The sequence below is a fragment of the Engystomops pustulosus genome, chromosome 7, assembly GCF_040894005.1.
Source record: "Engystomops pustulosus chromosome 7, aEngPut4.maternal, whole genome shotgun sequence".
Taxonomy (NCBI): Eukaryota; Metazoa; Chordata; class Amphibia; order Anura; family Leptodactylidae; genus Engystomops; species Engystomops pustulosus.
The window spans coordinates 60385407-60412907 of NC_092417.1; the positions used below are offsets into that span (position 1 = coordinate 60385407).

At 40.8% G+C, this 27501-nt stretch overlaps 1 protein-coding gene across 2 annotated transcripts; it reads left to right on the top strand.

The window, feature by feature from the left end:
- The first annotated feature begins 288 nt into the window (after positions 1-288).
- PTGER2 (prostaglandin E receptor 2) lies at positions 289-26155 on the top strand. Of its 2 annotated transcripts, XM_072116116.1 has the most exons (3): positions 289-1064; positions 1299-1452; positions 23162-26155. In XM_072116116.1, exons 1-3 carry the CDS (start codon positions 643-645, stop codon positions 23483-23485), a joined length of 900 nt encoding a protein of 299 aa, XP_071972217.1. In that variant the 5' UTR covers positions 289-642; the 3' UTR covers positions 23486-26155. The 2 variants fall into 2 exon arrangements, with proteins under 2 accessions (XP_071972217.1, XP_071972216.1); XM_072116115.1 differs by having other exon boundaries at positions 289-1452; positions 23162-26154.
- Positions 26156-27501: the final 1346 nt, after the last annotated feature.

Sequence of the window (27501 nt, forward strand, 5' to 3'; positions counted from 1 at the left end):
GCACATTGGACAAGTTCTGAACCATAAGAGTATCAGTAGGGGAATCACTGAATTAGGAAATGTTTACTTCTTCTATGTAACTTGTAACATAAAAAGCAATATTTAAGTGCTAATGCAGTACTGGTGAGCCCTGCAGCATCAGATTTTCTATTCTTATTACTATAAATTTCTCTCCGCATAGTTCTCTCAGCTCCACTTTGTGCAGCGGTGATGACTGCCCAGGTTTTCAATGGGGCTCGCCCTACACAAGTAGCTGTGGGGAGAGGATGTGGGAGGAGATAGAAGCAGCATGGAATAGTAAGTCACTGAGCGGCTGAAACACTCTTTCTCCCTTCTTCCTAGAGGAACAGACAAGGTTTCCCCTCTGTATAGAGATGCTTCCGGATCTAAGTGCCCTCAAGGATGAGACCTTGCACGGCTGGTAAACTCTTCAGTTTGTCTTGTGTTACTTTACTTTCTTTCTTGTTTATTTCTGGGAGGAGTGAAAGTTCTCAGTGATGTCAGAGACTTCCCACCTTGTGCCTTTTCTTCTCCAAGTCACACTCTTCCGAATGCTGAGGACTCACCATGTGCCTGAAGAGCTGGACCAGTAGTATTTAAGAACCAAAGGGTTGACCATTCAGTCCAGGTGCTTTTAGGACCATGATGGACACCAACAAATCAGATACCTCCAACCACAACTGTGTATCAACTACACATTTAGGAAACCTAGAAAGTCCGGCTATCAGCGCTGTGATGTTCTCTGCAGGAGTCTTGGGGAATTTAATAGCACTGGTTTTGCTGGAGAGAAGAAGAAGAGGTAATAGAGGAAATATCTCTTTGTTCTTTATCCTTGTGACTGGACTAGTCATCACTGACTTGGTGGGCACTTGTATGATCAGCCCTGTGGTACTGGTATCTTATGCCAAGAGACGTACACTTATTAATTTGAACCTTTGCAATTACTTTGCTTTTGCCATGACCTTCTTTAGCCTTGCCACCATGATGGTTCTTTTTGCCATGGCCTTGGAGCGTGCACTGGCAATAGGATATCCTTACTTTTATGAGAAGTTCATCAAGAAGAGGTGTGGAATCATCACATTTCCAGTTATCTACTCATTCTGCATTGTATTCTGCCTCTTCCCACTTATTGGATTCGGAGAATTCATTCAGTATTGTCCCGGGACCTGGTGCTTTATTAACATGCGGGGTCAAAAAAAGGATGGGTATATCAGTAATGTGTACTCCATGCTCTATGCCACCCTTCTTCTCATTTTAATCATAGCTGTGTTAACCTGCAACCTCATTGTCATTGTCAGTCTGATCAGGATGCACAAAAGACAAAAGTCACGGAGAATCGGCTCTTTGATGAACAGTAAACAGGAAAGGATTTCCATGTCGGAAGAAATTGACCATCTCATACTACTGTCTATCATGACCATTGCCTTCATCGTTTGTTCAGTACCTTTCACGGTAAGAAAATAATTTCTCCTGATAGGAAAGTTCTATTTTGGGCAAACCATGAAATTGTATATAATTTGTTCCTTGAAATATGAAATGAATGTTTAACTCTTTGATAACCTATGTGTTAAGATTTTGGAATAGGCTGCCTGCAGTCCAGAGTGAAGTAAAAAAGAATATACATTAGGATCTTTTAAGAACATTTATAACAAGTGTTCTATATGAGTTGAATACGTGTATGTCCTCCTTTACCGTATTTTAGATATTATTCTTCCAGTACAAGTTACTCAGCTTTGAAATATATAAAACTTCAGACATAATATAATCTGTATAATCCTGTAGCCATTGTATAACTTTTGTTGAAAGTTGCAACAAAATCCTGCTACTGCATCTGTATATAAACATTACTTTAAATTGCACAGGGGCGTAACTAAAGACTCATAGGTCCCATGGGCTAAAGTTTTGCTACCTCTGTAATATTTCCTCAATTGGTACCTTTAAGTTACACGCAGGAACACTTGATGCCGGACTATCAGCAAGGATTATTGATAGTATCTAAAAAAATTAGGACCCAAAAATGTTTTCCTTCTACAACCCCAAAAAAATCTATATGTATTTTAAAACCGCATATCAATACAGGCAGTCCCCTACTTAAGAACACTCGACTTACATACGACCCCTAGTTACAAACGGACAACTGGATATTGGTAATTTATTGTACTTTAGTTCTAGGCTACAGTGATCAGCTGTAACAGTTATCACGTGTGTCTGTAATGAAGCTTTAGTGTTAATCCTGATTCTTATGACAACCAAACATTTTTAAAATCCAATTGTCACAGAGACCAAAAAAGTTCTGGCTGGGATTACAATGATAAAATATACAGTTCCGACTTACGTACAAATTCAACTTAAGAACAAACCTACAGACCCTATTTTGTATGTAACCCGGGGACTGCCTGTAATAGAACTTTTCTGACAATAGATACTAAAGTTCATCTCTAAGTAAGGTGAATGTCTAAATAGTATCAGCTTAGACACCATAGCTCAGTTTTACATATGGTAGACACCTCTATGATATTGAATGTATACTAGCTGTACATAATAAGAAGTGATTACACTCCAGTTATATGCAGTGGCATCTTCTATGAAAGTAGTGAGAATAGAGTATATGCATATGCTGACTTATAACAGTTAAAGGAAACCTACCACTTAAAAGTGGTAGGTTTAGACACATATACATGGCTCAGGGTGAGCTGGTGCCAGAGCATACTTTTGTTAGGGGAACAAAGCCCCTATCGCCGTTTTATAAGTTATATTAACTTATAACTCGGCGCACCGCACTTGGGCACGGCGCACCATGCGCATGCTCGTGCGTGCTCCGGATTCTAAAGTGCTGGAGAGCCGGTGACGTCACCAAGCTCTCCGGCACACGCGCGTCTGCGCAACTTAGCACGGCCTGTTTCCCCGTGCTAAGTTGCGCAGGTGCGCGTGTGCCGGGGAGATCGGTGACGTCACCGGCTCTCCAGCGCGTTAGAATCCGGCGCACGCACGGGCACGCGCATGGTGCGCCGTGCCCAAGTGCGGTGCGCCGAGTTATAAGTTAATATAACTTATAAAACGGCGATAGGGGCTTTGTTCCCCTAACAAAAATATGATCTGGCACCAGCTCACCATGAGCTGGTGCCATGTATATGTGTCTAAACCTACCACTTGTAAGTGGTAGGTTTCCTTTAAGGTTGTGGATCTCTTGGAGGACACAGACATCTTTGGCAGCTTTCCATCATAAACCTCAGTGCATATAAAAGGTTGAAGGATTTGTGCCTTGGTGTCACTTATAGACACCAAGGCAACCAAAGTGTTTCACAGAGGCTTTCGACATCCACAGACTCATTGGTCCAGTCACAACTGACAACTTCTGCAGCCTCAATAGTTATACCATTTGTCCCTATTACTGTGCTGAAATCACCCAGCAGTTACATCATGTTATGAAATAGGCTACTACCTAGTAGTACTTTCATTGAAATTGTCATAACTTAGTTGTGTTAGTAAGCCCATCCCTTAAAATTTGTAGACTTTGTGAACTTTTGAACACTGTTTTATAGTTTACATGGATAAAAAAATCTTTAAGGAGCTGAGTCACTGTGTATATAAATGACATTACTTATCTTTCACTGATCCTGAGTTATATCCTTTAATATGACTATTCTGCTGATGGATTCACTATATACAAAAACTATATTACTTTACTGTTCATGGGTTAGTGCAGAGCTGCACTATTCTGCTGGAAGCACTTACTATACTGCTAATGGTGTCAATATGTATCTATATTGCTTATCCTGAGTTACATTCTATAGTATACTCCAGAGCTCCACTCACTATTCTGTCAATGACACTTTTTTACGTAGCTTTTTTTGAACTGATAAAGTTAAAACCGGTATTATTCGTCAGAGCTGCACTCATTATACTGCTGGATCTGATGTATAATGGTATTTAGCTCCATTCACAGTTTGGCTGGCTCTCAGAAATAGACAGCAAGTTTGGTTTTGTATGTAGTCAAAACTAAAGTCTAAGCTCAAATCCTGTAACATTATCTAATTATTTACAATTTTATTTCTCCTAAAAATAAATTCAACAATAAAATTGAGAGCTTGCAGTATTGAAAATACGGGCCTGAAATTTAATAAAGGCTGTAACTCTGGATAAGAACAATATCATTTAAAGGAAATCTACCTTCAAAATCAGGCATGAAAAACCTAGGACGCTTACTCATAGGTTCAGGCATTGTGATTGTGGTGATTTTCTTGTATTTGTTATCCATTGAATCCTTTCTTCTAAAATCAAAATTATGCTAATAAGCCATATATACTTCCTATCTGTTGACCTATTTAATGCTTTTTTGTGACTCCACCCATACAACACTGGGGAATGCAGCTGTGAAGTATAAACCACACTAAAACTCAAGATCAGTACAGAATAAATAATGTAAAGTATGTACATAGTGACTCTATCAACAGAATATTGAGTGCAGCTCGGGAATGTAATACAGGGTCCTTAATACAGGAACTTAGGATCCGTACAGGATAAGTAATGTAATGTTTGTACACAGTGACTCCACCAGCAGAATATTGAGTGCAGCATTGGAGTATAGTACTGGATGTAACTCAGCAAAAGTACTGAAGCAGTAATGTAATGTATGTACACAGTAACACCACCAGCAGAATAGTGGTAGCAGCTCTGGTGCATAATACAGGACCCAGGACCAGTACAGGATAAGTAATGTAATGCATGTATACAGTGACTCCACCAGCAGAATAGTGAGTGCAGATCTGGAGTATAATACAGGATCATTTCAGGAAAACAAATGGTATGTATGTACACAGTAACTCCAGCAGCTGAATAATGTCAGCAGCTCTGTGGTATGATATAGGATGTAACTCAGGATTATTACAATATAAGTAATTTAATGTACACATTGATTCCACCAGCAGAAAAGTGAGTGCAGCTCTGAAGTATAATACAGACAATAACTCAGGATCAGTACGGGATAAGTAATGTAATGTGCACGGTGACTCCACCAGCAGAATAGTGAATGAAACTCTGGAGTATAATACATGATGTAATCATTAAAGGATAAGTAATTGAATGGATGTACATAGTGATGCATCCAGCAGAACAGTGAGTGCAGCTCTGGAGTACAATAACTAATTTAGCCCAGGATCAGAACAGAATAAATAATCCAATGACTTCACATATCAATCTCTACCACTGTTATTGCTGAACCATGTAAATGTTTATTAATGGTCTAGAATACAGGGGATACAGAGGAAGTATGACCCATGGAGCAGGGTACTTCTACATAACTCTTAATTTCATATGCTTCAACCACCTGGAGTATTTTTGTGGTTTGCAAGTGCAGCAGCCAAAAGATTGAAAGGGGCATAACATTTAGGGGCAGATTTGCATGTGTTGGGTTAGCTCGTCAGGGATAGAGAGGTGCACTGATCATCCATCTATCACAATGAATGGGTTACATTTTGCTATGTTCTACCAATGCTTGTGGTCATGTCTCATAATGAAAGGTAGTGACAAAACTCTCCACAGATTTTGAGGGACCATGAGAAGAAACAGCTACTAAAACAGAATACTTACTACATATAAACAGGAAAGAAGCCATTTACAAACTTTATAGGTTTTACTAAATAATTTACAGTGAATTCATGTTCGGATCCAGCAGATAAAGCTTGCCTTGTTTGTGCTGTTTCACACTTAATTTATCTATAAAGAATTTCCTGTTCAAATATGTCTGAGACATCCAAAGACAAGTAGCAACTCATTCTGCATCTATCCATTGCCTGATCTCAATACAACCTGTGTCATTATCGGGAAGCCTGTGTAACCAGATTACCTCATACAAGTTTTCCATATACATTATAAATGATATTATGTGCACATTGCTTACTTGATCTGAATTAGATACAAATGCAAGTTATTGGTGGTAAGTGAACCCCTTATCCTTGTCTCAGCCCTATATACTACTGTATTATTTCAAAGATAGAAGATAGGAGGTCCCCAGATTACTTACATGAGCAAAAAATTATTGCTGATGTTAACAGGAATTGTGCTACTGACAAGTTCACATTCTATGTGGATAAATGATGGAATTAATCTAATAATACAGTAAGGGGCATTTACAATGACTTGAACGTGCCATGGTATACATGTACCGTATTTTTTGCCCTGTAGGGCGCACCGGACTATAAGGCGCATTAGTCCGATGCTCCTTATATATGTAATAATTCCATATATAAGGCGCATCGGACTATAAGGCGCGGAGTCCGGGGGCTTGGCGGAGGTCCAGGGGCGGAGCGGAGACCCGACGGGACGTGATGGGACGCGGCGACGGGACGCGACGCCGAGGCGCGACGGGGAACGCGGGGAAGGTGAGCGGGGAAGGTGAGGGGGAGGTGGAGGAGGGCAGCGGACCATACTTACATAGGTCCCCGCTACCGGAGACAGCAGATCTCCAGCGGGAACTGCAGACCACGCGGCAGAAGTTGTTCGTGCCGCGTGGTCTGCAGTTCCCGCTGGAGATCTGCTGTCTCCGGTCTCTGGTAGCGGGGACCTATGTAAGTATGGTCCGCTGCCCAGCGCCATACATAGGGCGCACCGGACTATAAGGCGCACTTTGGATTTCCATGGAAATCCAAGGCTTTTAAGTGCGCCTTATAGTCCGGAAAATACGGTACATGTTGTGGCAATTCCTGGCGCACAACACAAAATTTTAATTTTCACAACACGGGGTGGGGTATAGTGTGGTCAAGGGATGCCCCTGCCCAGCCTGCACCCGGGTATAGCCAGTTCTGCTGCTGAGTATATCCAATTCATCGTGTGTCTGCGAGGGAAATCATGATTGTGGTACAATAAACGGAGTCATGGTAAACTCCCTCGATTGACTCAACCAGCAGAATAGTGAGAGCAGCTTTGGAGTACAATATAATTTGAAACATATTTAATCCCTTTATTTTTCCTATATACTGTAAATAACTAAAAATTCTTGTTACATAAAAACTAGTCTTTTGATATGCTTATACATAAAAGTTTCGTAAAATCGCTTGCTCTAAAAAAGCAGCTTTAGCGGCCAATTCCATCTCCGAGACAAAATTTCTCATTGTTTTACTTTGTTGGATTTAGTTTTACTTTAAAAATAGATGTCCGTTTCTGTGCCAACATAAACGGCTTCCAGACTTGTTATACATCAAACTGAGTTTAGTGAGGAGAGGACTGCACAGTGAATTTTCATGACTGTTATCATATATTTCATACACTTGGCCTCAATACAGTAACAAAAGTAATGAGGTAAAAGACAGGAGGCTTTCATTTAAATATCAATATAACACTTTTAATAGATGTATATTGATAAATTATGTAATATCTTGCCTGCCACATTTATGCACATTACAAAAAAAGTGGCCAACCCCTTTAACAGCTAATGACCTACTTGTTACCTGGTAGAGACATGAAAAGACAGATGAAGTTTATGAGTTTAACCCATTTCTGATTTCCATAATGACTCAGCTGTGTCGCTTTATAAAACTCACCAACCCCATTGGATTTCCAAACCTGGAAACATTCAAGACACCATTGACTTAAAATTGAGAAAGATAATAATGTAAATCTATTTGTTGTACTGAAGTCTGTTGTTTCGCCAACAATATATTTATATAACAAGAGTATCAGTCCAACAACTCAATCTATGTGATCTTATAAAGTGTCTCTGTACCCAATAGGAAGTGCATTGCCCTCTAAATACTATGGGGCACATTTACTAAGGGTCGTGCGCTGCTCTTTCGTTGGACTGTTCACCTTTTTGGGGATTACATGTCTTGCACAGGTATTTAAAAAGTGTCTGCACTGAGATTTTGGTTTCTTAGCGCAGCTGCACTGGCACAAATTAGGGGACGTGCTGCTAGACGATCCGACTGATTCGGACTGAGCGCGGGATTTAACATTCATATTGTGTCGCAAGACAATGCACCTACATGTACCATTAAAAAGATGGTGAGCTATGTCAGACCTGAGCGGGGAAGCGACACATGCAGGATATTGGGCGCACAATCTTAGTGAATCGCGGCAGAGTGCATTATCGTTGGACAATGCACTTTTGGTGAACTCCAGTGGACGAGTAAGTAAATGTGCCCCAATATATATAACATTGAAAGTCTGGCAGGATAACAATTCAGGTTTCACTAGTGACATATGACACACACAAACACAATTCAAAATCATATTAAAATGGTTGTAATTTGCCTCTCGCTAGTGTAGAATCTTTAGTTGTAAATTACAAATTATTAACTACTGAAAAAATTCAATGTCAACAGCCAAATGTAATAAAGGTAAAGAAAAACTTGTGTAGGCTGAGCCTGCGGTTACTACTCCACTCCCTAGACCTCCACAAAGGGTTTGTATTCTGTCACCAGAAAGACACATACAATGGGGAAGATTTATCAGAAGTGTCCGAGGTAAAACTGTTCTACTTGGCCATGGAAACCAATCAGAGATCAGTTTTAATTTTATAAACAGCCGAGGGAAAAAGCTGAGCTCTGATTGGTTGTCATTGGCATTTAGAACAGTTTTGCCCTTAGACACTTCTGATAAATCTCCCCTAGAGTTTGCATTTAAAAATACGTAACTGCAAAGTTTATAAAGTTTTTCCTGTAGCTGGAATTTCAATCTTGTGGTTAGAAGTAAGGCATGATCCATGTCATTTAGAGACACTTATCCTATTGGGCACATCAAAAATATAGAAATAAATGTATGATAAATTTATACTAAGGCATTTTTTGGTTGCCCATATTAGCATTATTTTAGCATTAGTAATTTTAGGTGGAATTTTGCATCAAATTGTATGCTACATGAACTTTGTTACTTCATTAAACCTGACAAGTGTCTTCCTGTGTGTCACCCTGCACATAAGCACACATTTTATTTGGAAGCCTTCTGATTCTGGCTGTAGACCAACTCTGACAGTCAGTGAACTTAAATTCCATTCTTTATTACATGCATCATTTCTAGGTTTTCTTACAGACATAGCCTGATTTCTTTAAAGGGAACCTGTCACCAAGGACCTCATTTCCACTAAACACAGGCTGCAGAAGCCCATTACAGCTGCAGTGCAAATATGCCTTTCTGCCTTCTCTAAGCATTTGCATTACATTCCTTGCACCCTGGCAGAATCCTATGTGTAGTCCCAGGGGTTGGGCTTTAGTTTTCCTTAAAAAAACCCATAGGACTTGTCTGTGCTGCAGACTGCTCAGCTCTTGGCCCCCACCTTTGTGCTCCTGTACAAACCAAAGCCCAACCCCTGGGACTACACTGAGGATTCTGTCAGGGTGCAAGGTAAGTTATATTATGATATTATATTGTAATGCAATTGCATAGAGAAAGCAGAAAGGCATATTTGCAATGTAGCTGTAATAAGCTTCTGTAACCTGTCTTTAGTGAAAATGAGGTCCCTGGTGACAGGTTCTCTTTATACTGCAGTACCCATAATATCAGAGGGCTAGTTCCACTTGCTAAATGGCCCTCCAGTTTATGGCTGTAAAATGGGATAATTATCTCTTAGTTAATTGATCCCATGACTTTTGTACTTATAAGGTTTCAGCTCTTAGGGCATATCATAAAACAAATGGGTGAGGTTTATCAAGATTAGGGATTAGTGCAATTAACTTATTAAAATGTTGGTGACTGTTAAAGGAAATTTACCATCAAAATCAAGCATAACAAACCAGGGACACTTGCTCATAGATCCAGGCATAGTGACTGTGGTAATCTTCTCCTAGGGGTGTTACCAGAGCCCTTCTGTGCTTAAGTTCCCTCCCCGCACTGTATGCAGAATCTTCCTCTGCTCCAGTAAGATTACATCAGGTACAGGGAAGGGACATGTGCTGAGGAAGCAGAGGGGGTGATTTTGAAGCTACACCAAGGATGAGCTCTGGTATTACCAACCAGAGCACTTCAGGCTCATTAGCATAATTTTGAAAGTTTATTTTAGAAGGAAGGAGACCATGGAAAACAACTAAAAGAAGATTACCACAGTCACGGTACCTGGATTTATGAGTAAGTGTCCCTGGTTTATCATGATAGATTTTGATGGTAGATTTCCTTGGAGCAATTAGGTGCATCTCCTGTGACTGAAACTCCTGGAAGCTTTCATAAATAAGTGTTAATCTGCCATGTGGGAGATGAAACCTCACCCGAGGTATACCCAACATTAAGAAAGGTGGCATTTGTGGAAGAAATTAGGCCAAATGTACAAGCTAATTTATATATTTCACATCAGGATGAAAACTATAAGTAGATCTGATGGTAGATTCCTCCTGCCTACCTCTGTCCTAATCTGTAATTTAATAATCCTGGAACCTAACCTAACCGGATAAAAACTTTATTTTAGTAATATGGAAATTAACTTCAGGGGTTACTGGGGTGTGGAGTTGCCTTAGCTCCTATGGCCAGGCTAGTACACGCCCAAGTAGCCTCCGAAGTTAATTTACATTTTACTAAAATAAAGTTTTTTTCTCTACCATCAGATCTACTTCTGATGGTAGATTTCTCATGGTAGGTTTCCTTTAAGTTCAACAGGGGTTATTTATCATACGCTGGCAAAGAGCATATGGTGCAGCCTCTTGATGTATCGGATGGGGGCCTGCATAGTGTTTATTTCTATGTCAGACCATACCTGGCATAGAGATAAATGGAGCCGGTTAATTATCACATAGGAGAATTTGCAGGCTACAGCGTATGTGCAGGTGCGGGGACATGAACGCTGAGGCCCAACCTGCAACAGCCGCCCCCCCCCCCCCCCCCCTTCATGTCCCTCTTGGCATGGAGGTGGCATAAAGGGAAAATAATTGTGAGTGGTAGGAATAAGCTAGCATTTGCAACTATTTCACGGCTTCTACAATGAGTGGATTAATTATCATTGGGTGCATACTCCTCCTGAGCCAGGGGTAATCCTGGGTCAGGTTCTGGTGTAGAATCGCACTATAATTTGGCGCAGACTAAGGTTAATGCGCTGGCCTTGAGTGTTCCCGCCCTGGTACACTTCCCTCTTCATCCACTCCCAGCCCTCTTTTGTGTAAAAGTGACTTGTGGGGGGGGAAAGGTTGGATTTTGAGGCCATGCACCATTATGTCCACAAATCTGCTAAAAATGTCAGGTCAATAAAGTCTTTTAGGTCCTTCTAATTTTCAAACCCACATATGTTTCTTTTGTGGTGTAGATGCATACTCCAAGAAGCAAGTATTTAACACAGTCATAATCATGGTTGCTCACAATGTCAATACTATCATTTTCCAGTGTTATTTCATGTGGTTCATTCGTCACTGCTGCTCTTATGGCTTGCACATATTTACAAAGCATTATATTATGGTATTTTGCATGAGGTAAACTAAGACAATGTTAAACATATGGATTTTTCATGGTGATAAGTAATTGTAAAAAAAAAAATGGGATAATGATTTATCATCTGGTCATGTTTGGTATAATAAGAGGCTAAGGACTATGACCTTGCCTTGTGTAGAATTGTGCTATAACCTGAATCAGGAACTGGCGCAAGCTATAGCTAATGTACCACTCGGTGGCCTGGTATGCCGCACTCCACATCTCTCTCGCCCACTTGGAGTGGAGGGGGTACAAGCAGGGAAAAGCTTTGTGCCAGGAATTGTGACTTTTTCAAAGTTTGTCTGCCAGTACAAGCCTTTAAAAAGTTACAATTCCTGGCATAAGGCTTAGTATAGAAAGACTATAAATCAGGATCAATAAGATTATGTACCCTATGGAGGAAATTTATCACTGCTTCTATGCCAGTGGAATAATCGTAAACAATCCACTTCCACGCCATATGGCCGTCGAGAGGGTGTAGTTGGGAACCCCTTGCTCACGTTCTTTTGTAAAACAAGCAAACTTTTGTTTACTGTTTTTTACGCAGAACTATGCCAGGTCCGACCTGTTTTTTTTGCTTGCTCTTGTTGTATCTGGTGCAATGAGAGGGGCCGCTGTTGTATGCCAGCACAGGGGTACCAGCGTATCATAAAACTCCCCCTATATGTAAATACACATATACATGTTTTTCCCACTTCCTGACCTGAAATCAGAATAAACCTTTCTTGTTTTTGGTCATTTAGGATTGCCAAAAATAAAAAGTGAGAAAAATTTGTATATGTGTATTGTTGTATAGTGGCCCCTGCACCAGTTTCCTGTCGGACTTGGCATGTTCTTTTATGTGCAAACTGCTTGCACATGTATTTAATAGGTATCTGAGACACAAATGTGTCGTCTCTGCACACAAAATACCCTAAAAGAAAAAAAGTCCAGCTCACCGCTACAGCGAAGAATCCCTAGGTTCACGGAGAAAACATTGACTCCTCTATGACAATGGAAACGATACTCCAGCATGTCCACCCGATTCCTAAAAACACTTCTGAATTTATTGGTTCCATTTTAAAATCCACATGTAACATCACTTCATGGGTATGGACACAGCAAACCAATACTTTTCGTACAAAAGGACTTAATCACACAAAATACTGACACATTTACCATGCAGTGTCTGACAGAAATGTGTTGCATGCCCCATTTTAAAGATGCACCAAAAAGTTGATTCTTTCCATCGGAGCAGTGCAGGGGGCGCCAGATTCATGAAGAATGGGTGCCACAATTCCTGAATCTGGATCCTCTGCACTATACAAAGGTAAACTGCACATAGTACAATTTACAGTGTTTTTGATAAATGTGGACCACGTTGTGTAAAATTCTGCTTTCAACTGCACATAACTTATCTTGTATTTAGCGTGATTTATAGCCTGTACTATGCTCCAAAGCTGCACTCATTATTCTGCTGGTGATCCTCAGTTGCATCCTGTATTATATTCCAGTGCATTACAACAGTCTATCATACATACAGGTTATTAGATCCGCATTGAGCTCTACAATGTGCCAAACTATCCAAACAAAGTGTCATCAATCTATGAAACTCTGCAGACAGTTTACTAAACAGGCCCCAGGCCTCCAAAATAAACTTCTGACAGGTAAGAGCCGGCTATGTTCAGTATATAGTGGTATGCATGGCTCCATAGAAATACTATAAATCAGGTTACATTTCATTTCCTGCTACAAAGACAACAAGCGTAATCTCTATATAAACATTGAAAAAGAAGTAAATGCTTCAAATAGTAAGCAACTATCTCTCAACACATTTGGGGAGGAGAATGTGCTTCTTCAAGTTGTAACTCAGGATCATGGTAAGATACTGTAAATCATTCTATATATTTGGTAAGTCAGCTTTTATTCATCAACATGTTAACTTTTACAGATCTATTAAATGCAGGGACGTAACTTGAGGGGATGCAGAGGGTGAGGTCACAACTGGGCACGAGAGGCTTAGGGAGCCCATAAGGTGTCACTTTCCCATATGAAAAGACTAGTACTATAAACCATACTTTATAGTTGGGCCTGGCACGGACTTTGCACTTGGGCCCATCGGTTTCAAGTTACTCTATGAGAAACTCAGGCAAGCATAAAAATAACTAAAGAAATTGTCTTCTTTTGTACTTAACTGTGTACTCTGTATCTGTAAAGCCTATTGTCTATGGCAAAGTATAGCCTGTTGGCTGTTACTCTGACTCCAGTCTAGCAAGGAGGAAATTTAGATGCGTATTCCTAGCTGCAATGGGAATAATGTATCTATTACACAAGCAAAAAGCTGGGAAATTAGCAAACAGTTTTTTTCATAAGAACACAATTTTTCATAAGAAAAGTAATTTAATACCAATTGAGGAAGTTGGGGGGGGGGGGCAGTAAGGATCAGAAAGGGAATTTCAGATAGTTACTTATTATAACTTCAAATTATAGATATGAATAAGTGTCAGGGCGGGAGGGTAAAGGTCATGGACTAGTCATCTATGATTCATAATAATCAGCCTCCAATGTAGAACTCAGTGAATGATCCCAAAGTTTGGAAGGTTGGGACAGTGACACATACAACAAACATACAAAAGATAATAATCCCCTGACCACTAGAACTAGCTGAAGGGATTTGTTTCAATTTGGTAAACTTTCCCCATATACTAAAAAACGTTCCATCCAAAAAACAAAGTGTATGGGGAATTAACTCAAGAATGGTGGAAAGATGATGGAAGGGAAATTCAGTTGTAAGTGCAGCAGTTTTAAGGGGTATACCGGAAATATAAACTTCTGCTGCAAAAACTCATAATAATATAAATAAATGAATACAACAAAACTCAATGTCATTAATCACAGAACAGAGCTTAAATAGCTTGCTTTGATGATTCACAAAATGTTATGGGCTTTCTAAAGTAGGCAAACTTATCTCCAAGATGGCCACCATCTTCAACTACAACTCCCAAGATCCTTCAGTTCTCAGTAGTAGCTCCTCCCTCTCATACTCTGCTCCCAGCGATGACCTAACACACTGTCCTGCTCTGTTACCATAGTAATGAAGTGTGTAACTGCTATCACTGCACCTTAATGAGGTGTAGGCTCACCACAACACTGCACTGCAAGCAACCGACTACAGCCAAACATATTAATGACAGGTCGACTTGGCCTTGCGCTTTGGATCTTCAAGATGTTGAAATGTCAAAGTAAATCCCATGCGCAACCTGGATGATGAGTGCAAATTTTCCTCCAGTATTTGCCGATAACGTGCTGCATTCATCTTTCCTTCAACTTTAACTAAGTATCCTGCGCCTCTGTAGTTCACACATCCCCACATCACCAGGGATCCACCTCCATGCTTTCCAGTAGTAATGGTGCTCCTTTCATAACTCCTGGTCTCATCACTCCAAATGAACTAGCTCCAGAAGTTTTGAGGCTCATCTCCGTGCTGTTTGGCGTATTGTAGGCAAGATACTTTGTGGCATTTTCGTAGTAATGACTTTCTTCTGGCGAACCAACCATGCAGCCAATTTTTCTCCAAGTGCCTCCTTATTGTGCATCTTGAAACTGCCATACCGCTAGTTTTCAGAGAGCCCTGTATTTCAGCTGATGTAATTTGTGGGGTTTTCTTTGTATCCCTAACAATTTTCCTGCCAGTTGTGGCAGAAATTTTGGTTGGTCTACCTAACTGTGGTTTGCTTTTTACACAACCCCTGATTTTCCATTTGTTAATCGCAGTTTAAATACTACTGACATTATCAATTCCTTGGATATCTTTTGGTATCCGTTTCCTGCTTTATACAGCTCAACTAACTTTTCCCGTAGATCCATTGACAATTCTATTATTTTCCCCATGACTAAACAATCTAGAAATGTCAGTGGCTGCATGAAAGAAGCTAGAGTCTGTCTGGATCCCAGAAACTCACTCAGCTTTTATGTACACATAGTAATTACAAGTAGAGATGAGCAGACCCGAACTTCCCGTTCAAGTTCAGGTGTGCACCTTACGACCCAGACATATTGCCAGATTGGCTGCCGAAAAACCAATAAACCATATTTTGCCCCTTCCAACTAGCCATGGCTGTGATTGGCCAGTGTCCCCTTGGCCAAACACAGCCATGGCTGGTAGCTAGGGGTGTTAACTTGCTAGATTGGCTGTGGTGTGCACCCAAAATCCAATGGGCTGACCTTTAAAGGAAACCTACCATTTCAAATGGTAGGTTTAAGCTGTAAACACCGAGCACCAGCTCAGGGTGAGCTGGTGCCGGTGCTTAGTTTCGTTAGTGTTAAAACCGCGGTATCGCGGTTTTAACACTTTTCAAACTTTATAGCATAAACTGCTTCGGCGCTGCGTGCGCACGATCGTGCGCGCGCCTACATAGTCGCGCGCAGCGCCGAAGCGGCTTCTGCTATAAAGTTTAAAAAGTGTTAAAACCGCGATACCGCGGTTTTAACACTAATGAAACTAAGCACCGGCACCAGCTCACCCTGAGCTGGTGCTCGGTGTTTACAGCTTAAACCTACCATTTGAAATGGTAGGTTTCCTTTAATTACAAGCAAACAGGGCATAGGTGAGGATATTACTTAACTTTTAGTAACCATTAAAACCCATTTGTGTCAACTTCTGTGCATGTTCTCAGGCCAAATTCACCAGGGTATGTGAACTTTTGATAAGGGTCATTTGGATGCTTTTGGTTGTCAATATGATTTAAAAGCCACTAACCATGAGTAGAAATGAAGTTTTGCTGTTATCATTCATATTCTCTGAAAAAAGATCAAGAAAGCCAAAATTCGGCAGAAGAAGAACTATATATATGTAGCATAGGAACTGTGATACTGTGCAGTGCCGACATATACAACGTTGAATAATACAGTATACACTCACCGGCCAGTTTACTAGGTACCCCTGTCCAACTGCTCGTTAACACTTAATTTCTAATCAGCCAATCACATGGCGGCAACTCAGTGCATTTAGGCATGTAGACATGGTCAAGACAATCTCCTGAAGTTCAAACCGAGCATCAGTATGGGGAAGAAAGGTGATTTGAGTGCCTTTGAACGTGGCATGGTTGTTGGTGCCAGAAGGGCTGGTCTGGGATCTACTGGGATTTTCACACACAACCATCTCTAGGGTTTACAGAGAATGGTCCGAAAAAGAAAAAACATCCAGTGAGCGGCAGTTCTGTGGGCGGAAATGCCTTGTTGATGCCAGAGGTCAGAGGAGAATGGGCAGACTGGTTCGAGCTGATAGAAAGGCAACAGTGACTCAAATCGCCACCTGTTACAACCAAGGTAGGCAGAAGAGCATCTCTGAACGCACAGTACGTCAAACTTTGAGGCAGATGGGCTACAGCAGCAGAAGACCACACCGGGTGCCACTCCTTTCAGCTAAGAACAGGAAACTTAGGCTACAATTTGCACAAGCTCATCGAAATTGGACAGTAGAAGATTGGAAAAACGTTGCCTGGTCTGATGAGTCTCGATTTCTGCTGCGACATCCGGATGGTAGGGTCAGAATTTGGCGTCAACAACATGAAAGCATGGATCCATCCTGCCTTGTATCAACGGTTCAGGCTGGTGGTGGTGGTGTCATGGTGTGGGGAATATTTTCTTGGTACTCTTTGGGCCCCTTGGTACCAATTGAGCATCGTTGCAACGCCACAGCCTACCTGAGTATTGTTGCTGACCATGTCCATCCCTTTATGACCACAATGTACCCAACATCTACTTTCAGCAGGATAATGCGCCATGTCATAAAGCTGGAATCATCTCAGACTGGTTTCTTGAACATGACAATGAGTTCACTGTACTCAAATGGCCTCCACAGTCACTAGATCTCAATCCAATAGAGCATCTTTGGGATGTGGTGGAGCGGGAGATTCGCATCATGGATGTGCAGCCGACAAATCTGCGGCAACTGTGTGATGCCATCATGTCAATATGGACCAAAATCTCTGAGGAATGCTTCCAGCACCTTGTTGAATCTATGCCACGCAGAATTGAGGCAGTTCTGAAGGCAAAAGGGGGTCCAACCCGTTACTAACATGGTGTACCTAATAAAGTGGCCGGTGAGTGTATGCAGGATAGGTGTAGCAGAACTTTGCTGGATAAGGGGAGTTCAATTCCAATATATAGTACCCATATCTACTGTACAGTAAATGTTTAGTTCCCAAATATGCAGGATAGGAGCATACAGAGAACAATCCACAGAGTACATACACAGACAGAAAGCTATTACAACTACACTATCTGCACCCTGAAGACAGATTGGGATAACCACACACTTTCACAGGGACCAGTACAGCTACACATTGACCCTCAGGTTAACATGTCTGAGCATGATAAATGGTTTTAAAACTGGATGGCCTACACTTCTAATAATTCTGTTTTTGGGTCATGGGTCAATTTTTGGGTCATGCAACCCATTAGCTTAAACCATTCCATGGAAAGCAGCACAGTAACACATACTACTCTACTAATTGTGTAAACCAAAGGTACTACATGTGGGACACAACAGCACAAGGTTGTAGTTGACCATCTTGTTCTTAGCCCCCACTGTCTAAAGTTGATGGACTTTTTTAAGACCCTTCTGCAACTACGATACAATGATATGCACAACCTTGAGTAGCTTCTACAATGGCGCTGCCAAGTGCATTGAGGAGCTAAGTAGCACACACAGCCCACTGGGCTTCAAGCTCACAACAACACAAACTCAATAACAATTTACTGTACAGTTAAACACAAACAATACAAAAAGAAACTCCAACTCTGCCCCCCTGCACTGACAATTGCACAACCTCATCCAATGTATTTCATTAGAAGGAGGAAGTGGTTCACCGAAAACTTCAATTCAATAGTTCATGAGTAAAAGAGAACAAGAAAATGCAAAAGCAGGATAAAACACTTCTGTAAACTGTTTTATTTCATGTCTTGAAAGGCAATATTTACACAGGACAAAGTACAAGTCTGACTAACATGCAACATTCCTTTACAACTGAGGGCTTAATACGAAAGTTGGTTAAAGGGATTCCGGGAGACTGAAAAATTCATTTTCATTTTCTGCTTGGACAGTAAAGTTCCCTTGAATCTGCAAACAAGTCTCATAATCTTACATCCATATATGACATGTTTTATGTAAATGTCCAAAAGAAACACAGTTTTTGTCGCCCATAGCAACCAGTCACAGTACGTTTATTTTTCAAAAGCAGAATGTGCATTGAAAGTTGCTCTGTGGCTAGTTGTCACAGGTTTACTTTTGGATGGTTTCAAAGATCTTCAGGAATTAATTAGCACTGGTTGTAAGATTTGTGCTTGTTTGGGCTTCAGCACCATCTTTTGCCCATATAGTATGACAGAAGATGCACTACTGACTGTAACGTTTTACACAAAAGTGGTAAACGAACTTTAAAAATAGATTTGAGAATGGTTGGAAATTGTAAAAAATTTTGAGAATATATAATTTACCTTGGGCAAAAATGTATGACAGTTTAAAACCAGGATACAAGAGTAAAGAGCTTAAAGAAAATCTACCATCAAAATCCATCAAGATAAACAAAGATCCAGGCACTGTGACTGTGGTAATCTTCTTATATTTCTTATCCATGGCCTCCTTCCTTCTAAAATCAAATTTTAAAAAGATACTCTGAACAGATACTCCCTTCCGGCATATTAGCATAATTTTAAAAGTAAATTTTTGAAGCATGAAGGCCATGGATAACAAATATAAATAGATTTCCACAGTCACTACTCATCTATGAGTAAGTGCCCATAGTTTATCATGCTTGATTTTGATGGTAGATTTTGTTTAATAAATTACTCTCTTAGTTTTTACATATTTTTGTTTTCATTTTTTATTTTTATGTTGTTTTCTCATAACCTTTTGAGTTATTGATCAACAAAGGGCTTATTGTTTAGGAGAAAGGTCATACTTTTTGATTGAATATTTTTAATTTCGTACGTAGTGCATTTTGGATACACCAATAACTGATGTTTAATTTTTAAATGTTTATTTTCATTTAAAAATTGGAAAACGATGAAGGTTTTCTACATTTAAAATATTTTTTGCCACATTTATTTTAGTCTCCCTAGGGGACTTGAAGTGAAGTGAATTCTGACATCAGAAACATATTGTCACAGAACACACTTGTAGGGACAAGTGTGTAAGGGAAAAGTCTCTTTGGGAAGAGTCTGTGGACCCTCTGGACCACCGTGGGAGATGATGACAGTACTAGCCGCAACCCGGGACCAGAGCCTAAGTGGCACCTGGTCTTTGCCAGAGCCCGCCACAAAGTGGGATGGTCTTGCTGCGGTGAGGTGCCACCAGTCGTTCCACGGGTGTGACTAGGCCCATGGTGGCAGTCAAGGTAGGAACGCTGGAGAAATCGCTGGACTGGAATCCTGGAAGGTACAGCAGGAGGCAGGCTGAAGACACAGGAGCGTATGGGAACGCTAGAGACAGGCACATGGAGGAATACTGGTAACGCTGGAGACAGGAACACGGAGGAACACTGGAGACACAGGATGGTATGGGAATGCTGGAGACAGGAACACAGGAGCGTATGGGAACGCTGGAGCATATGGGAACACTGGATAGCTTTCTCTTCCACAGGAACGGCTTAGGGAAGCCTGGCATGGAAACCATAGAAGATCCTAAGAGAAGATCCAGCGGGGAGTGAAGGGAGATGCCGGATTATAAGGGCTGAGCCCAATTAGCCAGCGCCAATGAGGAAGACGCTGGCCCTGTAAGGCAGGACAGGCCAGAGCACGCACGCCCTAGCAGCGGGAGGGTGCGGCCTAATCAGGGAAGCCGGTGTGCAGCCTGGACGGGACCGAGGCAGCATCAGGAGCCAGGAGAGGTGAGTCCGGGCTAAAGGACGGGGACACCGCGTCACATAGGAGGGCACGGAGGTACCTGCGATCCATACCGAGGATCGTGGGTACAGCCGTGACACATATTTGTGCATTGCACAAAATAACTTCCACAATGTGCAATGCATCTTAACTAAGATTTTTGCAAAATGTTGCACATGCTTTATACATGTTGCACTTATGCTCGACATTTTACCTCCACAACTAGCTTTAATTTGTGAATTATCTGCTACCCTACTACCCAGCTGTCTGTGTTGTCATCAAGTTATCAAGTGCATAGAGTTAAAAGTTGCCTACCATGGATATTGACAGTACTTTACAGGACTGTGTCAAAGGGATAGTAAAAGGTCCTTCGAACCTTAGCTGCAGAGCATGAACGGTGCCATTGCAGTGACACCCAGTGTCAGACTTCTAGCATCAAGAGTGGTTTCATATACAAAGATTACAAAATTTGGGATTACCATATTCAGTTTAGAAAAAAGACAAAAAAAGATTACAATGTACAAATACATGAACGGACAGTACAAGGATCTCTCCAAAGATCTTTTTATACCTAGACCTGTGACCAGGACAAGGGGGCATAATCTACGCCTAGAGGAGAGGCAATTTTACCATCACCATAGACAAAGGTTCTTTACTGTACGAGCAGTGAGACTATGGAACTCTCTGCCGCAGGAGGTTGTTATGGCGGACTCTGGGGCAGATTTATCAAGCTGTCTGAAAGTCAGAATATTTCTAGTTGCCCATGGCAACCAATCACAGCTCAGCTTTCATTTTACCTGTGCTCATGAATATTTTAAAGGAGAGCTGTGATTGGTCGCCATGGTCAACTAGAAATATTCTGACTTTCAGACAGCTTGATAAATCTGCTCCTCTATGTACATGTTCAAGAGAGAAAAAATATCACGGGTTATGGGGAAAATACATTTGTTTAATTCTTAAAGGCATTGTATATTATAATACTATGATAAAAAAAAAAAAAATTAAAAACTGCAGTGCACTTTTAGTGAAGCATTTACAGCCAAAGTCAGAAGAGGAGTACAGAGGAATAGGAAATGTAACAGAAGGATTTCTTCTTCTTATCTTTTTACTAGATCCACTTCTGGCGCACAGTGAAAGTCGTAAAAACTGAGCCCACAAGAAAGAGACACAAATTTCACCACATTTGGTATTTTTTTTCAGCTTCCCAGTACACGACATAGAATAATAGATAACATCCCTGATAAGTAGAATTTGTTATGCAGAAAATAAGCCCTCACACAGCTTAGTACACGGAAAAATGAAAAAGATTATGGATTATGAAAGGTAGAGAGCGGAAAATAAGAAAAAAAAAAAACCTGCATCCTTAAGGTGTTAAACGTTGAGACACTGTATGATGAGACAGATCCTTACCCTGTTTAGTGTTGAACTGTTCCAGTTTCAGTGTTAAAATGATTACCCATGGAGATTCTCTGCATTATCCTGCCCTCTCTTGAATTTGTTTTTTGAGGGTCACTAGCCTTCTTGGGTGACTTCAATGGGTTTGTAATGTTGTGAAGATACAATATTTTAAAAAATCACATACTTTGAATGACGATGGGGGAGATTTATCAAGGTTTGTACTGCTGTGCAGCAGAACTATTTCTTCCCTTACACCTTCTCCAAGACAATTGGTATACACCATTTTAGGCTGAAGAGTGGGCCATTCCAGGTCCTGGTGTAGAATTCTCTGTCCACAAGGCCGTCCGCTGGATATACTAAGAGGCTGCGACTTAAAATATCCAGCATGCGTAAATGGTCGGGGTGGTGGCTTAGTGGTTAGCATTACAGCCTTGCAGTGCTGGGGGACAGAATTCCCCCAGAACACGCGGCATGAACAACTTCTGCCGCGTGGTCTGCAGTTCCCGCTGGAGATCTGCTGTCTCCGGTAGCGGGGACCTATGTAAGTATGGTCCGCTGCCCTCCTCCACCTCCCCCTCACCTTCCCCACTCACCTTCCCCGCGTCGCCGCGTCTCGTCGGGTCTCGTCTTCGGGTCGCGTCGCGTCTCTTCTCCGTGTCGCGTCCCGTCGCGTCCCGTCGGGTCTCCGCTCCGCCCCCGGACCTCCGACACGCACCCGGACCTGGCGCATTATAGTCCGATGCGCCTTATATATGGAATTATTACATATATAAGGCGCATCGGACTAATGCGCCTTATATTCCGGTGCGCCTAATGGCCCGGAAAATACGGTATATAATATTTCATCTCTATTCAGGTCTACAGCAACATTTAAAAGTCTTTGTGTTAATATCGTGGGTACTCAGATCACAAGTCCCTTTGGCAAATTCTCGTATATTTTTCCCAGATGGAGTTATAAGTACTTTATTTGTCGATCGTTTGCAGACAACTTATGTTAATGCACGTCTGAGCAAAGAAAAACGTCATCTAATAGAGCAAGACAACATCATCCTGTGACTATTCAGACATAATAGACATTAAGCTAGAACAGTTTTATGGTTATTTTCCAGCCTGATTTAGGACTGAGGGCCATAAAACTGTTCCTGTGTTAATTGATAAATGCACCAAAAATGAATTCTCTCCTTTATTTATTCATGAAACCCATCTAAAAACTCTTAAAATGTGTCTTAATGGAAATATGCAACAACATGTCTGCTAATTGTAACATAAAATATAAGACCTTTTATGTATATGGACTACAGACACGCAATGCTGAATCTGTGCATCTATGATACATAACAGTACTTGGGATGGTTATTGGTGCAGCTCCCTGACCATTCCCCTAGGTTACATAGTCTGAGGCCAACTTAAAAGATATCAAAGTGTGTGACTTTGTGTGCGTCTAATATAAGAATGCAGTATTCTGTTTTGATGCTAATAAGCCAACTTAATACCATTTTAACTATTCTATATTTTTCAGGTACGGGCCTACATTAACAGAATTGACAGCGAAAAAGGAAATGACAAAATGGACCTTTCAGCCTTGAGATATCTGTCAATCAATTCAATTATCGACCCATGGATTTTTACTATATTACGACCCTCTGTTTTGCGGCTTATGCGCTCAGCTCTTTGTTGTCGAAACTCTCCTACCATGAGAAGCATCAGAAACTCTCCTTCCCTCAGTACTCGACTGTCAACCAGCACAAAGCTGAACTTTGTCGACACTACATATGGGATTTCCCAGAAGAAACAATTAGCTGATGGTGATAAAATTGCATGGGGAGATAAAACAGAGACCTAGTAATGTAAACAGTATAAAGGTTCCATGTAGCTTGGGTATATGGAGTTACAGAGGTGATTCAGTCATCGCCTTAGTAGTTCTAAGAGGCACCAACGCTCAGTTGTGGAGTCACATTATCATAGCCAATGATAATCAGATACTCCAGAGCATACAACATGAGGTGTCATGCTAGTAATGCTCCTTCTTTGGTCTTCATTCTAGCTTCACGGTGAAAAGACCTACATGTAGAATTAAACTTCTTTCTCTGATCCTTGTCTTCAACATTCTGGTATACTTGGACAACTGAAGACACTGCAGGGGGATACAAGCATTTTTAGGATTTCTGTGACAGATTTTAGATAGATGTTTCCACTTTTATCTGTGTTTTGACATGGCATTATCCGGGAGATTTGTCAGTTGAGGTTATTGGTGTCAATTGAGTCAATAAATTGAAACCTCCTGTTTTTGCACAACTGTAGGAAGACGAATTTCTGACAAAGGACAGTGTCCATTCTCAGGCAAAGGACAACTCCATATGAAGCTATCTTTTGAGAAAAAGACTTTTTAATCATTAGAACATCACCATATATCTTTTCATATGTAACAAATACTATTTGGAAAGGGAAGGGGACACTATGGATCAACTTGACCCAAAATAAACCACAAAAACTTGAAATTACATTGGGCATTACTCTGATAGAGTTGTCTTAATAGAGGACCTCTAATCTGACCAACACCCCAGGCAAATTGTTTTGCTGGGAGAATCTGAAACTAGACATATATTTCTGTAGAAATAGCAACCATTCAGATTAATGCTAGATATCCTGCATTTACCAAAGTTCCATGGTGATAAATTGTCCAAATCAGACCTAAGGGTAAAAATTGCCTTGCTGAGACAACTCATTTAAGTAACTTTTCAAATGGTATATCTTCTAAGAAACATAAAGGATCTTTATCAGCTCTCAATATTGCATGGTGCCACCCCTTCAATGTATACAACTCAATTTCTCTCCTTTACCTCATATTCAACTTAGAATGTAAGCTCCTATGACCGTGGCTCAGATACTTGTTGTGTCCTTATATGTGCACTTTATATTGCTAAGGACTGGTCACTGATTCCAGGACTGCAGGACTTATTATTAATCTAGGATTATATAGCATGATATGGTATGATGCAGACATTCCAGCACGGATGGGAAAACTAGGATTTAGATTTTCAAGTCTATCGATCCTTATAAATGAATAATCTTTGATTCTTGACACTGACCAGAAGCAGCTACATCTTTCCTTTCAAGATAGGAAAGTGTTCTAACATTTTGAAATTTTTAAACGAAAGACCAGTTTTTGAGGTAATGGGGCAGATTTACTTACCCGGTCCTGTCACAATCCCGCGGCGCGTTGTTCGACAAGGTTTCAGGTCTGCCGCGATTCACTAAGATCATGCGCCCGAGTCCTTGCAGGTGTCGCTGCTGTGCCGAGGTCCGCTGGAGTTCACCTTCTTCTTCCTGGTGCATGTAAGTGCCTGATCTTGCGACACAATCCGTTTTTTAAATTCCGCTGTTTATCCAAATACGTCAGGCCCCCGATTTCTGTTGCGTGCATGCCGATGCGCCACAATCCGATCGCGTGCGCCAAAAACCCGGGGCAATTCAGAGCAAATTGGAAATATTCGGGAAACCTGACGAAAGTGCGCCGTCATTAGTAAATGAGCCGCAATGTGTGTAGTGTTTGGATCTGTTTGATGATGAAACCACTAAAACAATGGAATAAGCACAAAAGAATTCATGTATCATGCAGAGGCTTAACTACCGTGGTAGCAGTGTCAGGGGCCCCAGCACCCAACCTGACAAATTAAAGAATGGCAAATGTGCACCATTACATTCATATTATTCTGCAAATTGTACATCATAATATGTATATATTATATATATGGGGCCCAACCATTCCTAGTTACGCCCCTGGAAACATGGATACTGGCCTTGTTACTTCAAGTTCTTCTGTTTCCTAGACTGCAGTTGCACTGTTATTAGTTGATATTTAAGAAATGTAAACTGATTGGTTGTTGGAGGAACAAGGACAATATTCATGTGACAACATGAGCATCATTTAAGGAAAACACAGGAAAAGGGATTGTTTGTAATTTTAAAAAAAGTTATTTTTCCAAAGGCACTTAACTAGTATCTTCCCATAGATATAAAATGTTTTATTAAGTATACATATACAATGTTATTTAAATTAAAGTGTCTACGTGTTGAATGTCTCTTTTCTGATAAAATTTATTTAAACAAGCAAATGCGTTTGTTTATTCACAGACGTCTCACGCGGATGTCCAGCTGTGGTCTTAAGATTAATGTAGAATTTTTTGCCCTGTGCTTTTAGCTGCTTCATTAAGACTCACCTAAGGTTGCATTGTCTTTTGGGACAACATTTATCAGTTTTCTAGCGCAGAGATAATTGCATGAGATAATTGCAGAGTGGGTCTGCACGCTCGCCATGGCCTGTGACCGTTCAAGCTGAACATCGCTGGTTAATAGCACAAATTTATGCTAGGCCCTGCCTGGTGTAGAATTGTATGCCGCGCAGCCTGGCCACCAGATACATCAGGAAGCTGGAATATTAAATACTAAACTGTGTTCCCCCTCCAGTGTGTAAACTGTAAGTTCATGGTGTGTGTCAGAATATGATGCGTATCATATGTGTTGTATATGGTAGTATATGTGTATGTAGGTGCATAATATGTGTGTTTGGGTGTGCTAGTATATGTGTGAAAAAATTCCAAGATCCAGCCTTGTCAGGAAACACTCGTAATCTTTATTTAGGCATGCATTAAAATTCCACTGCAGGTAGTCTTGGCCAACGCGTTTCAAATGGACTGGCCGTTCTTAGTCATGGCTAAGAACGGCCAGCCTGTTTGAAACGCTTTGGCCAAGACTACCTGCAGTGGAATTTTAATGCATGCCTAAATAAAGATTACGAGTGTTTCCCAACAAGGCTGGATCTTGGAATTTTTTCACTCGTGTTTGTGGGCCGAGCAGAGGGGCGTTCTGCGCCATACTGGGACACTCACAGAGCTGGAAGGTGAGCTGAATCTCCACTTCTGCTAGTATATGTGTGTCTCTATAGATGTTTGTATATAGATAGGTGTGTGTATATTTATATGTGTGTATATGTATGTGTAAACGGTAAGTGTGTGATGTGTGTGCTTGTACCTTGTACATGTATGTTTTTGTATGTTAATACATGTGTAGGTAAGTCAAGTCCATGATGTGTGTGAGCATGTTAGTATATGTATGTATGTGTTAGTATGTGTATGTAAATAAGTGATAAGTGATGTGTATATATGGGTATATATATGTATATATCTACAATGTAGCATATGTGTATGTGTGTGTGTATAAATAGGTGTATGTGGATATTGGATGTGGGTGTATGATACTGTAGTTTTATGGCTTTGTTTACACTGCTGTCATGGTTACTTAAACCAGCAGTGTGGACCCTCACATTATAGACCCCAGCAGTACCTAGCAGACTTCACTGACTTATAATGGAGTCTGGGCTCCGTTGTGCTGTCTATTGTTTTGATAGAAAGCATTGTGACACCCTATGCTTGAATGTTTTATGTACAATGGTTATGTACTCAGTCTGGGGATATTTCAAGACCCACTTTTTTCACACTGACCATGATATCCCCAAACCTCAGTGAAGCGTGTGCCTATTATATAATGAGATGAAGACCTTGTCATAAATAGGGTGCACGGCCTTGCTACAATTGATTCCAAGGGACTGAAGTCAGTTGTAGTCCTGGCATCCAACCTGACACGCTAAAGAGTGGAGGATGTACATTATTTTATATATATTATGCTGCACATTGTACAGCATAATATGTATATCAAATATATGTGGTGTATATGCTGTATCTGTGATGTGTATATGCTGTATGTGTATACAGTGTATGCTGTGTGTATATACTATGTATATGTATATATATACTGTATGTTTGTATATGGCACTGTATGTGTGTGTATATGATCTGTATG